Raw genomic sequence first — 13,394 nt, forward strand, 5'->3', positions numbered from 1 at the left:
TGTTATAGCTGGAATTGGAGTCTAGGTATTCTGAGTGCTGATAATTGAGCAAGAATTACCTACCATGTGATTTTGCCCCTGTGTTAGGAGGGTTGCTTACTCTTTCATTAGTGTTTCCTAGTTTCGGGATTTGATACGACCTGTTTTTCAGAAGATGCAAGTGGATCAGGAGGAACCACATGCTGAAGAGCAGCAGCAGCACACGCCAGCAGAGAATAAGGCAGAGTCTGAAGAAATGGAGGTATAAGTTGTGTGTGTGTGTGTGTGTGTGTGTGTGTGTGTGTGTAATTATTTTTTTTTGAGAGACGGAGGGCATGAGTGGGGGAGGGGCAGAGAAAGGGGGAGAGAATCCCAAGCAGGTTCCATGGTGTCGGCATGGAGCCCAGCATGGGACTTGTTCCCACAAACTGCAAGATAACGACCTGAGCCGAAATCAAGAGTCAGGTGCTCAACCTACCCAGGTTCCCCATAGTTGTGTTTGTGAATGTGATTTGTAATCTCTTCACATCGATGGTTTGGCTGAGGTAGTGCATCTTCGAAGGTAGTTATGCATTTGACCCTTGAATAATGCGCAGGTTAAGGATCCTGACCCCTATGCAGTAAAAAGCCTGTGTATAACGTCTGGCTCCCCCAAAAGTTGACTAGTGGCCTACTGTTGACCAGAAGCCCTACTAGTCACAAAATAAGTAGTTGATTAACTCCTTTTGTATGTTACATGTATTAAATATTGTATTCTTACAAGAAGATAAGCTAGAGAAAAAATGTTACTAAGAAAATCATAAAGCAGAGACCATGCACTTGGAGTACTGTACTGTTTCAAAAAGAAATCCATATATGCATGGACCTGTGCGGTTCAAACCTGTATTATTCAAGGGTCAGCTGTGTTAGGAATTCTCCATGTATTTGAAACTTTTAAGCAAGATTTTGTAGTGTGTTTGGAAAGTGTTTGGCTAGAACATTGAACTGTAGTCCATTTGGTATGTGGGAAGAATGTACTCAGAAACTAGTTTTGCTAGGTTGTGATTGGTTCTTGTTGGTTTCTGAATGGCTGTTGGTGTTAGTCATCCTACCTATAATTTATTTTTTACTGATAAATGGGACATAATTTTTTCAAATTTTGTTATCTGACACTTGTCTTTTGTCTAAAGATAGTGTTTTAAATAATAAGGTATATCCTAACTACTTATTTGAAAATATATATGTAACACTGTTGAATCCTTCACGATCCTAATTTTTTTATTGATTTTTTTAAATTTTTCTTGAGAGAGTGAGAATGCGCCCATGTGCGTGGTGGGGGTGGGTGTGGTGCAGGCAGAGAGAGAGGGAGAGAGAGGACCCCACAACAGCTGTCAGCATGGAGCCTGACTTGAGGCTTGATCTCATGAACCACAAGATCACGACCTGAGTGAGCCCAAATCCAGAGTTGGAAACTTAACTGGCTGAGCCACCCAGGTGCCCCTGTAATCCTGTTCTTTAACTTGGTGACGTCCAAGTTTTCGTGTTTAAATTTGTTGTCAGTATTGAAAACGTGTTTTCTTTCAACTTAGGATATTGCAATGTGTAGTCTAACCTTTGTAACCTATTTCTGATTGTTTGGCAGAACCTGTAGATGGCTTAAGTCTGTAAACTCATTTTTTTTTTTAAAGTTTTTGTTTTTAAGTTTATTTCCGAGAGAGAGAGAGCAGGGGAGGGCCAGAGAGAGAGGGAGACAGAATTCCAAGCAGGCTCTGTACTGTCAGCACAGAGCCTGATGTGGAGCTCAGACTCACAGAACTGTGAGATCATGACCGGAGCTGAAACCAAGAGTCAGATGCTGAATTGACTGGGCCCCCAGGCGGTGCTGTTAACTCATTTTCACATCAGCTTATTAGTATATTTGAAATTATTGTGAGTGTGCAAATCATAAAAAAGAATAATGGTCAGAGGAAGTGGAAAAGCCTACTTATAGGCCTTTTCCAAGGTAGAAAACCATTCATGGTGAGTGGTTGAGGGCAACAGTCTGAGGGAGTAGTACTTTGTGTGTATATGGAGAACTGTCGAGGAGAAAGGAAAGGTGCTCTGTCCCTTCCCCTCCTAGTGCTGTGGAGCTGTGGGAAATTTCAGTGGGCTGGTTAGGCTTCTTCGCTGACGTGGCTTGAGAGCTGACACCTTTCCTAGTATGAAATTAAATGCAAATGATAAATTTTAGAAACTGACTTAACTTGGATAGGAGGTGGGGGAAATGGCTTTGAAATTGTGCCTTGTATCATACAGCAAATTGAATTCCAGATAAGTTAGGTAGTTAAAAAAAAAAAAAAAAACAGCAAATGAATATTTTTCCAGTCTTTGGATCAGGGAGGGCTTTGAAAGCATGAAAGCAATGAAAGTTATCCCAAAGGAAAAAAAGGGATACATTTAACAATAAAGACTTGTATAGATATATGGACAAATAATACAAAGTTAAAAAAAGCGGAAAAAGTCAGTTGAGGGAAAAAAATCACTAAAATGCTAAGAGATGTTGGTTGATAAATGAATGTCAAGGGAATATGAAGAAATAGGTAAGTGTGTGAGATAAGGTTATTTTTTTTTAATAAAGTGTATTTATTTTGAGAGAGAGAGAGAGAGAGCAAGAGCGCTCATGTGCAAGTGGGAGAGGAGCAGAGAAAGAGGGAGCAAGAGAGAATCCCAAGCAGGGTCTGCATTGACAGCATGGAGATATGAGGTTTGAATTCACAAGCCAGGAGTGAGATTATGACCTGAGCTGAAATCAAGACTCGGATACGTAACTGAGCCATCCAGGCACACCAAGGTTATTGTCCCAAAGAAAATCATAGATGATGGTAAACAAATTCTTGTTTGTGGCCAGGGTGTGGTGGATGGATTGTCTGATTCTTTGTGAGAATGTAAATTGGTATAGATGATCTGGAAATCATATTGGTAATAGGTTTCTGAACCATAAATTCATATCTTTCCCTAATATCATATCCAAATCTGTATGTTTAGATAAGATTGGAAGAAAATTGGAGAAGATTTAATAGTGATTATGTGTTGGGACATCTGGCTGGCCCAGTCGGTTAAGTGTCCGACTTTGACTCAAGTCATTATCTCACAGCTCTTGGGTTTGAGCCTTGCGTCGGGCTGTATGCTGACAGCTCTGAGCCTGGAGCCTGCTTAGGAGACTGTGTCTCCCTTGCCCTCCGCGCCCCCCTTCTGCCCCCCCCCCCCGCCTGTGCTCTGTCTCTCTGTCTCTGTCTCTCAAAAATAAAGAAAACGTTAAAACATTAAAAAAAATTGTGATTATGTGTTGATTGTGGGATTATGGGAGGTTTTGTGTGTGTTTATGCAGTGCAGCAGTATTCGGTATATTTACATTGTGATGTAGCCAGTCTTCTAAACGTTTTCATCTTGCCGTTTGGAAACTCTGTGCGTATTAACCAGCAACTCCCCATTCCCCCATGTCCCTTACCCCCAGCCCCTGGCACCCACCATTACTTCTGTGGCTGTGGATTTGACTACTCACAGTATTTATATTTTTAACTTTGCAGATACTATAAGAAGTAGCCCCAGGTTATTGAGATTAGAATACAAAGTGATAAAAAAGCAAAAAGAACTCTTGAAATGGAAGTTTAAGGTGGCCCATATATGTTTGTTAATAGTGATTTCTTGTTATTTTAGACCTCTCAAGCTGGATCAAAAGACAAAAAGATGGACCAACCACCCCAAGCCAAGAAGGCAAAAGTGAAGACCAGTACTGTGGACCTGCCCATTGAGAATCAGCTGTTATGGCAGATAGACAGAGAGATGCTCAACTTGTACATTGAAAATGAGGTGGTTATTTCCAGCCTCTTAGAATATTCAGCTAACTGATGAATAAGGCCATAGAGCTCAAACTCTTTGTCTAGTGACCTTTATGGGGCTTGAGGCAGCAATTTTAGGTTTTTGGGTAATGCAAGGGCAAATCCCATGTAATGTCAAAATTCTTCTCTGGTTATATGTCTGTATTGCTAGAAGCTGTGTTATGAGATCTTTAACATTACGTCTTTGATTTAATGGTGGTATTGTTCATGTTCAGGTGTGTGAGTGTGTTTGTTTACTTGGGAGCTTGGCATGTTTGATGAGGTGGGTCATGGAAGTTGATGGTAGTAGAAATCAAAGCATCAGTGGTAGTGCTATTTTGTTCATTAGTTCCTTTCCCTACTGCTAGTCAATACTGAACTCTTGTTATGGTGAGTGATGCAAGGTTTGGGACCCTGCAGCACAAATTATTGAATGAATTGTCTGCTGTTAGTTTTTTTTTTTTTTTTTTTTTTAAATATCATGTATCCCTTGGATCTTAGATTTGTTTTATAGAATTATAGCATTTACACTGTGTGAATGATTTGATGTTTTTCTTTGGTATTGTGTAGTAATACTGCAGAGTATACCACCTTGTGACATTGAGCTGATAGTTTCTTAAAGTTCACTTGTCTTAAATTCTCTTCCTTATTTTTGCTTTTGAGTTTCTAAATATTGATAATTTCTATTTATTTTTTATTATAAAAAATTTTTTTTTAACTTTTACTCAGTTTTGAGAGATAAGAATGTGAGCAGGTTAAGAGCAGAGAGGGAGAAGGAGACACAATCTGAATGAAGCAGGTTCCAGACTCCGAGCTGTCAGCACAGAGCCCGACAACAGGGCTCGAACTCAGGAGCTGGGAGATCATGACCTGAGCTGAAGTCAGATGCTTAACTGACTGAGCCACCCAGGCGCCCCTATTTTTTTTCTAAGCACACCTACAAAACTCAGAGTTGATCTTCATAATTTATTGAGGACTCATATTTCCACTTCTCATTCATGGATGATTTGCAGAGCTAAGAGGATTTGGGGAAGAAGGATTCTCTCCTTGTAGGACGACATTAGTTAACATTTAAGAGGACCTCGTCTCAGCTGTCTGAATATCTAATGTGTACTGTTCTCAGGGTAAGATGATCATGCAGGATAAACTGGAGAAAGAGAGGAATGATGCCAAGAATGCTGTGGAAGAGTACGTGTACGAGATGAGGGACAAGCTTAGCGGCGAGTATGAGAAGTTTGTGAGTGAAGCTGTAAGTATGTGCCTGCCTATTCCATGTTTTCTGGGAGTGGCCTCAGCTGTATTAGGTAGAAAGGGAGCTGGCATCTGTAGGTATATGTTCAAATGATTAAAATGTGCTTTTCTGGGGGAAAAGTGTTGTATTTTTTTAGTGCAATGATTCCCAAAGGCTAGTCTTCATCATTTTTTTGTTTGTTTTTGTTGCATCACTTTTTGATACATTTGCATGCTATTATTTACCTTGTATTTAAAAAAAATCAGCTCACTTTTCTTTGAGGCTTACTGTTATTTCACTTTTAAAAAATTGAGGCGTAATTGATACATAAACATTATGTTAGTTTCAGGAGTACAACATAGTGACATGTGCAAACCTGAAATGATGACCGTAAGTCTAGTTAAACATCTGTCACTACACATAGTTACAAAAGTTTTTTTAAGATTTTATTTTTTTATAGCTTACATATTTTCAAATGCTTTTTGTATTTCTGAAAATTTCAAACATCCAAATGTGTCCAAATTTTTAAACCTATCCCTTACATACCAGAGAGAATTATAAAACTGTCTGCAGGTAACAAGTAAAATAATACTGCCAGTCTTGTCTGTGTCTCCCTACTCCCCCCATATTTTAGAGGGAATTCAGATGCTGTAGTCTGTGCTTCTGACTTCACTGGCCAGTTGACTAATTTTTGTCATCACTAATTATATTTTATTCATCTTTAGGATCGTAACAGTTTTACCTTGAAATTAGAAGATACTGAAAACTGGTTGTATGAGGATGGAGAAGACCAGCCAAAGCAAGTTTATGTTGATAAATTGGCAGAATTAAAAGTAAGTGATTTTGGGGGGGCTGGGGAGAGAGAGACAGAGACAGACAGACAGACACCCAGGTGCTCCAGAGCATGCGACTCTTGATCTTGGGAGTTGTGAGTTCATCCCCCATGTTGGACCTAGTGCTTCCTTTTTTTTTCTTTCATTTTTAAATTAAAAAAAAAAAAAAAAAATTTTTTTTTTTTTAGCATTCATTTTTTGAGGGACAAAGTATGAGTGGGGGAGGGGCAGAGAGAGAGGGAGATACAGACTCTGCAGCAGGCTCCAGGCCCTGAGCTGTCAGCACAGATATCGATGCGGGGCTTGAAGTCAAGAACCATGAGATAGTGACCTGAGCCGAAGTTGGATGCCTAACCGACTGAGCCACCTAGGTGCCCCGTTATCTTTGTTTTAGAACCTTGTAGTAACAAAATTATTTTTCTGAAAATGGAGTTTAGCCTTAAAATGTTTCACTGAAGGAGATTGCATTCTTGATACAGAGGTGGAAAACCTAGCAAAACCTGTCCTAAAGGCAACTGTAATGCAGTTGAGGGAGGGTTGTTATGTAACTTTTTTTTTTTAAGTTTTATTTGTATTTATTTTGAGAGAGAGAGCGCGAGTCGGGTGGGGGGACAGAGAGAGAGAGAGGGAGAGAGAGAATCTTAAGGAGGCCCCATGCTGCCAGCACAGAGTCCGATGTGGGGCTTGAACTCATGAAGCTGCGAGATCATGATCTGAGCTGAAACCAAGAATTGGATGCTTAACCGACTGAGCCACCCGGGAGCCCCATATAGCTTTGATTTTCAGTAAAGCAAAAACATCTGGTTTTGTATTAAAGAATCTGATCATTAAACTTAGGGTTGAAAGCACAAAAAAATGAAGGGGCTGAAAAAGTTCAGTTGGGAGAATGTTAGGGTGAAGATTTAAAGGCCCTTGGATCATTCCTGGTACACTGAATGTTTTAGTGCATGTCCAGGGTCATTGCCTTTTCTGTGAGTTAAGGGCTGCAAATGAATGAAGTGACTGTGTTTGAATAAAACTTTATTTAAAAAAAAATAACAAAAAATGATCTAAGGTTGAGGCCTTTGTTTGCAAAAGGATGCAAATGCACAAGAAGAACTTTTCACCTTTCTGTGGATTACTTTGTTGTCAAACTGGGCCATTGTGACTCCCTTCTGAAATGGAATTGCTCAAGGACCGTGCCTTCAAATTTCCTGTCATTCTGGAAGGATATTAAGAGCTTCCAGAGAGATCCTTCAGATTGAGTTTTTTGTTTTAGTTTTTATTATGGGCGATGTTCAAACACAGTAAAGTAGAACAGTAGTTTCAACTTTTGTCAGTTCATGACCAATTTTGTTTCATTTTTGCTCCCTTCCACTCCTAGGTATTTGATGAAAGTCTTTTGTATTTAATCTGAAAATATTTCAGTATGTATTTAAAAGAAAATGCAACATTAAACTATATATCATTATTACATTAAAAAATTCTTTCGTATCCCCCCCTACCATCCCCATCCCCCTTTTTAATGTTTATTTAGCTTGAGAGAGAGTGAGCAGGGTAGGGGGAGAGAGGGAGAGGGAGACAGAGAATCCTAAGCAGGTTCCATCCTGGCAGTGCAGAGCCTGACGTGGGGGCTTGAACTCAAAAACTGTGAGATCGTGACCTTAGCTGAAACCAAGAGTCAGATGCTTAACTGGCTGAGCTGCTCAGGCTCCCCTTTATTTTTTTATTTTTTAATTAAAAAATTTTTTTAAATGTTTATTTTTGAGAGCGGGTGGGTAGGGGAGGGACAGGGAGAGAGGGAGACACAGAATATGAACCAGGCTCCAGGCTCTGGGCTGTCAGCACAGAGCCCAATGTGGGGCTCAAACCCACAAACTGTGGGACCATAATCTGAGCCGAAGTCGGATGCTTAACCAACTGAGCCACTCAGGCGCTCCTTTAATACCACTTTAATGTTACTGTGTATTTAGTTTTCAAATTCCAGTTGTTTTATAAAGTATTTTTTAGTTAGTTTGACTCAGGAACCCCATAAGGACCATACATGCTCCTTTGTCTCCTCAATCTGTGTAGTTATCTTTCTGCCCCCTTAGTTATTAAACACAAAACAAAACAAGACAAAAAAACTAGAAAATCTGATCTAGTTTTTTTGTTTTTCTGCTTATTACGGTCTAATTTACTTCTGTGGTGTTTATTGCCATCTAATAAATTCATGGTTAGAACTAGAGACTTCAGATTTAATTTACAAACTGTTTTTTTGGCACATGTGCTTCGTACTTAGGATTGTGTATCACTATCGGGAGGCATCTATTTTTGGGTTGTCTCCCCACTGTGTTTTGAAAATTAGGACTCCAGTGACAAGTTGAACTGTGGCTCCACATGGAACCAGTATAGAGGTATATTCTCATATTTAGCCTAAGGATATATTTCACTGGGCTGGGGAGCATTATTGGGCTTTTTATATATAGCACATGGAAATGAAATGTATTCCATAGTAGATCTCGGTAATAGTAGAGACAATACTACTTTGATAGTTTAAGCATTCTTTCGTCTGTTAAGAATCTAGGTCACCCTATTAAGATGCGATTCCAGGAATCTGAAGAAAGACCAAAATTATTTGAAGAACTAGGGAAACAAATCCAACAGTATATGAAAGTAATCAGCTCTTTCAAAAACAAGGTATCTATTTTTTTTGTTGTTGTTGTTGTTCCTTTCCCTACTTTTACTTTGGTAGAGTTAAGTTTTGAGGCATAACAGCTCTTTCCTTTTCTTTCCTTTCCCTTTCCCTTTCCCTTTCCCTTTCCCTTTCCCTTTCCCTTTCCCTTTCCCCTTCCCCTTCCCCTTCCCCTTCCCCTTCCCCTTCCCCTTCCCCTCCCCCTCCCCTCCCCCTCCCCCTCCCCCCCTCCCCCTCCCCTCCCCCTCCCCCCTCCCCCCTCCCCCCTCCCCCCTCCCCCTTCCTCTCCTCTATTGTTCAGTAATACTGCTGGGTTTTTTGTTTTGTTTTTTGGATGTTAGTGTAATGTGTATGATATTTTATTGACTCTTACTAAGAACGCTGTGATTTGCTACTCTGTTTTAATAGGTAGAATCTGGAAGTGAGCAGTATTGTTCAGTTTCCTTTTCTTGCTCTGAAATGTGTATCATTTACTTAATCTGCTCTATCCTGGTCTTTCTGAGAACCATTAGGCATACAGTTTGGTTTGTTATGGAAAATTTTTTAAATGTTTATTTTTGAGAGAGAGACACAGAGTGCAGGTGTGAGAGGGGCAGAGAGAGACAGACACAGAATCCGAAGCAGGCTCCAGGCTTTGAGCTGTCAGCACAGAGCCTGATGTAGGGCTTGAAGTCATAAAAGGTTAGATCATGACTTGAGCCGAAGTCGGACACTTAACCAACTGAGCCACCCAGGCACCCCTCCCAAATTACTATTGAAGGGGCTGGGGTTTGGCCCGACGTCTGGCCCCACAAAGTATGGGTTCTTAACCACTCACTATAGTCCAGGTTCTTGATGGTCTGTCAGTGTAAGAAGCTTTGAGTGATAAATTTGGCTTATTTATTGAAAAAGAATTTGCTTCTGAAAGGTCTCCTTTATAAAATTGTTTTTGTTATTGTTCTGGTTCCTCACTAGTATGCCTAAACTTCAGTTCTCCTATCTAATGGCCTGTAATGTCATGTTTGTGAAATTATCTTCATAAGATTGTGTGTCAGGCCTGTGCTTTTTATGCTGTTGAAGTCTTTTAATTGCTATCTTTTGTGTATATTTGGCCCTTAAGTTTGTTTCCTGAGTATTTTAAAAATTGGGGTTACTCTTTCTTGAAATTTTTTTTAAGGAATTGAATTTCTATTGAGATTGTGAGGCTAAATGTGCTTCATTTTTGAAAAGCCTGTAACTTTCTGAAAGATGGCAGACAACTGGATATTTGGGTGGGTAGAGTATCAATCCTTTGACCCTTGTCTGGTTGTCTCCTGGTTGCAGGAGGACCAGTATGACCATTTGGATGCTGCAGACATGATGAAGGTGGAGAAAAGCACAAATGAAGCCATGGAGTGGATGAATAACAAACTGAATCTGCAGAACAAGCAGAGTCTGACCGTGGATCCAGTTGTCAAGGCAAGAGAGATTGAAGCTAAAATTAAGGTAATTTATAGCCTTGATATTTAATTATCTTTTCTTGTCAGCCTTGTTATTAATTATTAACAATCCTTAAAGTGACACTTAGCTGGGAACTTCGTTACTGCATCTTAGTTTCTGGCTTCTGGTTGGGAGATGGTGGGCTTGGGTTCATTTGAGTGGGTCACGTCAAATTTGTTATTTTGTAAGAACCCATGATTTTCTCTTCTGTCGTTCTAGGAGCTGATGAGTATCTGTAGCCCTATAATTTCAAAGCCCAAACCCAAAGTGGAACCTCCAAAAGAGGAGCAAAAAAATGCAGAGCAGAATGGACCAGTGGATGGACAAGGAGACAGCCCAGGCCCTCAGGCTGCCGAGCAGGGTACAGACACAGCTGTGCCTTCGGATTCAGACAAGAAGCTTCCTGAAATGGACATTGATTGATTCCAACAATTGTTTATATTAAAACAGACTATTATAAAGCTTTAAGTTGTCAACTTTGTTCTAAATATCAACTAGAGCAATCAAATACTGGAGATTTCTTAGTCAGTTTTTAGGGGATTTCGGGGGAGGGGATATAGGTAATGTATGGAGCATTTTGACTTCTAAATAGTTAGATACAGAAATTAAGTGCATTGTATCTTTTTCATAATGGTACTATTTAGAAGCCCAGTTAGTCTTACTTACCGAGCTTCTGCTTCACTCCTTTTATGTTTAATCATGCTTACACAAAGATAAGTTTGTTTTGGAAGGCTGAGCTATAGCAAAAGCTCTAACTACCTGTCAAGCAGACTTTTCATTGTGACCTGTGTGGCAGGAACTCTGGAAACTGTGCTTCAGAAATCTGTTGGAGAGATTGCCATGAAGGCTCCCTGCCTGGTGTGGGGATGGGGCTGGGGTCCCCCTCTTTCTGAGGGCTAGAGCATGGCATGGCATGGGTTAATTAACATAGCAGAACATGAGAAGTGTGCTCTCTGAGCTCCTTCCTGCTGCTTCACTCCACTGGGACACCTCCCCCTCCCCCTCCCCCCGCCCCCAGGAGAGGAGCTCCTCTTACAAATGCCATGTGCTGCTCTTGGGGAAATGGACCCCTTCACCTGCAGCAAGTGGATAACTGAGGATTTTGGACCTGGAAGCTCTTCCTGAGAAAGAATATTCCTGAAAGTACGTTCACTATAATGCCCCAAGCATCAAGTCTAAATCATTTTCTCGTTGGGAAGTTAGAATTGGATAGATGTATTGTTGGATATAGGCATGGTAAATTGAACTGAGGAATTGATTCTTGTTAATTATGGTGTAAAGATTTGTATCCTGGCCTGCTCATTCAGGTGAGAGATGTTCTGTGTAAATTTGAAGTATAGCTTGAAGTCCTAGGACAAGAGTTAAAAGTGCTTTTTAGCTCATTCACAGTCACTGTGTGTTAAGTGTTAATACCTGCCACGAACCTGCCAATTTATGTGTTAAACAGCTGACAGATCATACAAAAAAACCCCTAAGATACACTGGATTGTACTGGGTGAGTCTGAAATTAGTGTTAAGTGCGGTGCCTGATTTCACCATCACCGCATTCTTTCTGTGCGGCCAATGTCAGGTGCACCAAAGCATTCCCTGTGACTGCCCTATAGGGCAGTGTTGATAGGGAAGCATTTGGAAACTCCAAGGGAAGCCTGTATTAGAGGCTACAGCTGGTACCTGCCTTAGAAGCTATTATAAGCTTCATCGGTTACATTTTGGATCTTTGTAATTGTTATCTGTGTGACAGAGTGCCTCTCTGTTAATTTTGGCCTATGCTGTTAGAAATAAGATGCTTTGCCTATTTAGAATAAGTTTCTGTCCCTGTCTGCACTAAAAACTTTCAGAGTGTTATAAGTTTCTGAAGTGCTCTAGAGAAACAGCGCATAGAGGAGGAAGGTGGAAGTGTATTTATGTTGGTGTGTAAGCACACATGGAAGCCTCTGGCACCAGGACTTGGCCCTGTTCTTAGAGTGTCCTCTATTCATTCTCTACCCGTCATGCTTTGAGTTCCAGCTGGCCTGCGCTGAGGCCAATAGCTAACTTTGGCTTGCTGGCTGCAGGATTAAGCCAATTCTTATGCAACTGACTCGTCCTTTAATGGCCATTTCTTCTAAAAAACCTTTTTGTGTGGGGGAGGGTGCGGGTGTTGGGATGGGGGTAAAACTGAAGTTTAAAGTTTAAACTAGAAATAAGATGATGTGGTCTGCTTGCTCTCTGTTTAGACAGGCCTTAAAACCAATTGGATTAACTTGGAGGCCAGGCCAGAGAGTGTATGGTAATTGAGGACTTGTTTGCAGACAAGCATTTATCCAGGTTGCATTATCCAAATTGGTTTGTTAAAGCTCCGGGTCACGTTCTTACACTAAGAGAAACATTAAATAAACAGACAAGTTTAGGAAAAATTAATAAAAGAAACCTGTCTTACACTCAGAGGAATGGTTTCCTTAATTTCCTAATGAAAGGTGTGTGTGTGTGCACGCGCGCGTGTGTACATTTGTGTGTATGTGTGTTTTCAATAAAAACTCCAGTGGTAGGAGTCCTCTTAACTAAATTCTACTTGTTAACATTGGTCAGAGACCCCATCTGAAGAACAATTGAGGCACAGTATACTGAGTGGCAAGAAGTTACTCTATTTCTGTACTCCTGTTCTCCCATGTTGAGTCTTGGCCCAGTCCTCTGGTATGTGGGGATCCATCCCTTGTGTTGTCCTTCCTTTGAGGGTTTGGACAGCAGCAGAAGGTGGGTTATGGCCCCGTGGAGGACTGATGCCCTCACCTTTAGTTAAAGAACGCTGTGGCCTAGAGTGTGAGAGTGTAACCCTTGCCACCATTGGATGTATAGTGTGTGTGAGTACACAGATGTGTGTGTGTGTGTGTGAATGTGGGGTGGTAATGAGTGTGGAAAGGGGTTGAAGCCATCTGAAGAGCCCGGACTACAAGGTGAGGGGGCGGGAGGCCTCACTTCCAGAGTCCTGCTCTGGTTGTGTTAGGAGGAGCTGACCTGTCACAGCCTACCAGTAGGGCCTGTGTCAGCCCCCTTCAGCAGATGTGTCTGAGGTCAGACTTCAGGACTTCAGCAGAGGTCTGCTTTCCCATGGGTCTCTTGACCTTGGGAAAGGAGTAGGCACATGGTGAAGTGAGTGGGAAGCCTGGAACCAGCTAGCGGTCATCAGAGCAACAGAGGTGTTGGGGTCATGTGGAAAGAGTAACAGTCCTGTGTACCCAGGAGAGGAACCAGTGCCCTGCATGTCACTGAGGAAGAGTGGGTTGGAGGCGAAGCCAAAGCTAGTGTGAAGGTTATGCAGTGTGGCAGCTTCAGCTCAGCGCGAACTTCTAAAGCTCCCACCGCATTGGTGAGGATTCTTGCAGAGGCATTAGATCAGTGGCCTTTGAGAATTTTTTTAAGCACCT

At 41.2% G+C, this 13,394-nt stretch overlaps 1 protein-coding gene across 1 annotated transcript in view; it reads left to right on the forward strand.

The window, feature by feature from the left end:
• HSPA4 (heat shock protein family A (Hsp70) member 4) overlaps positions 1–12,411 on the forward strand; it is a 47,467-nt gene extending 35,056 nt beyond the window's left edge. Inside the window, 7 exon segments of the mRNA XM_030318083.2 lie at positions 152–241; positions 3,655–3,807; positions 4,939–5,064; positions 5,772–5,879; positions 8,418–8,537; positions 9,835–9,996; positions 10,210–12,411. Coding sequence (XP_030173943.2) covers positions 152–241; positions 3,655–3,807; positions 4,939–5,064; positions 5,772–5,879; positions 8,418–8,537; positions 9,835–9,996; positions 10,210–10,413 — 963 coding nt within the window. The 3' untranslated portion in view covers positions 10,414–12,411.
• The last annotated feature ends 983 nt before the right edge of the window (positions 12,412–13,394 follow it).

This window comes from Lynx canadensis, chromosome A1, assembly GCF_007474595.2.
Source record: "Lynx canadensis isolate LIC74 chromosome A1, mLynCan4.pri.v2, whole genome shotgun sequence".
NCBI classification, from domain to species: Eukaryota; Metazoa; Chordata; class Mammalia; order Carnivora; family Felidae; genus Lynx; species Lynx canadensis.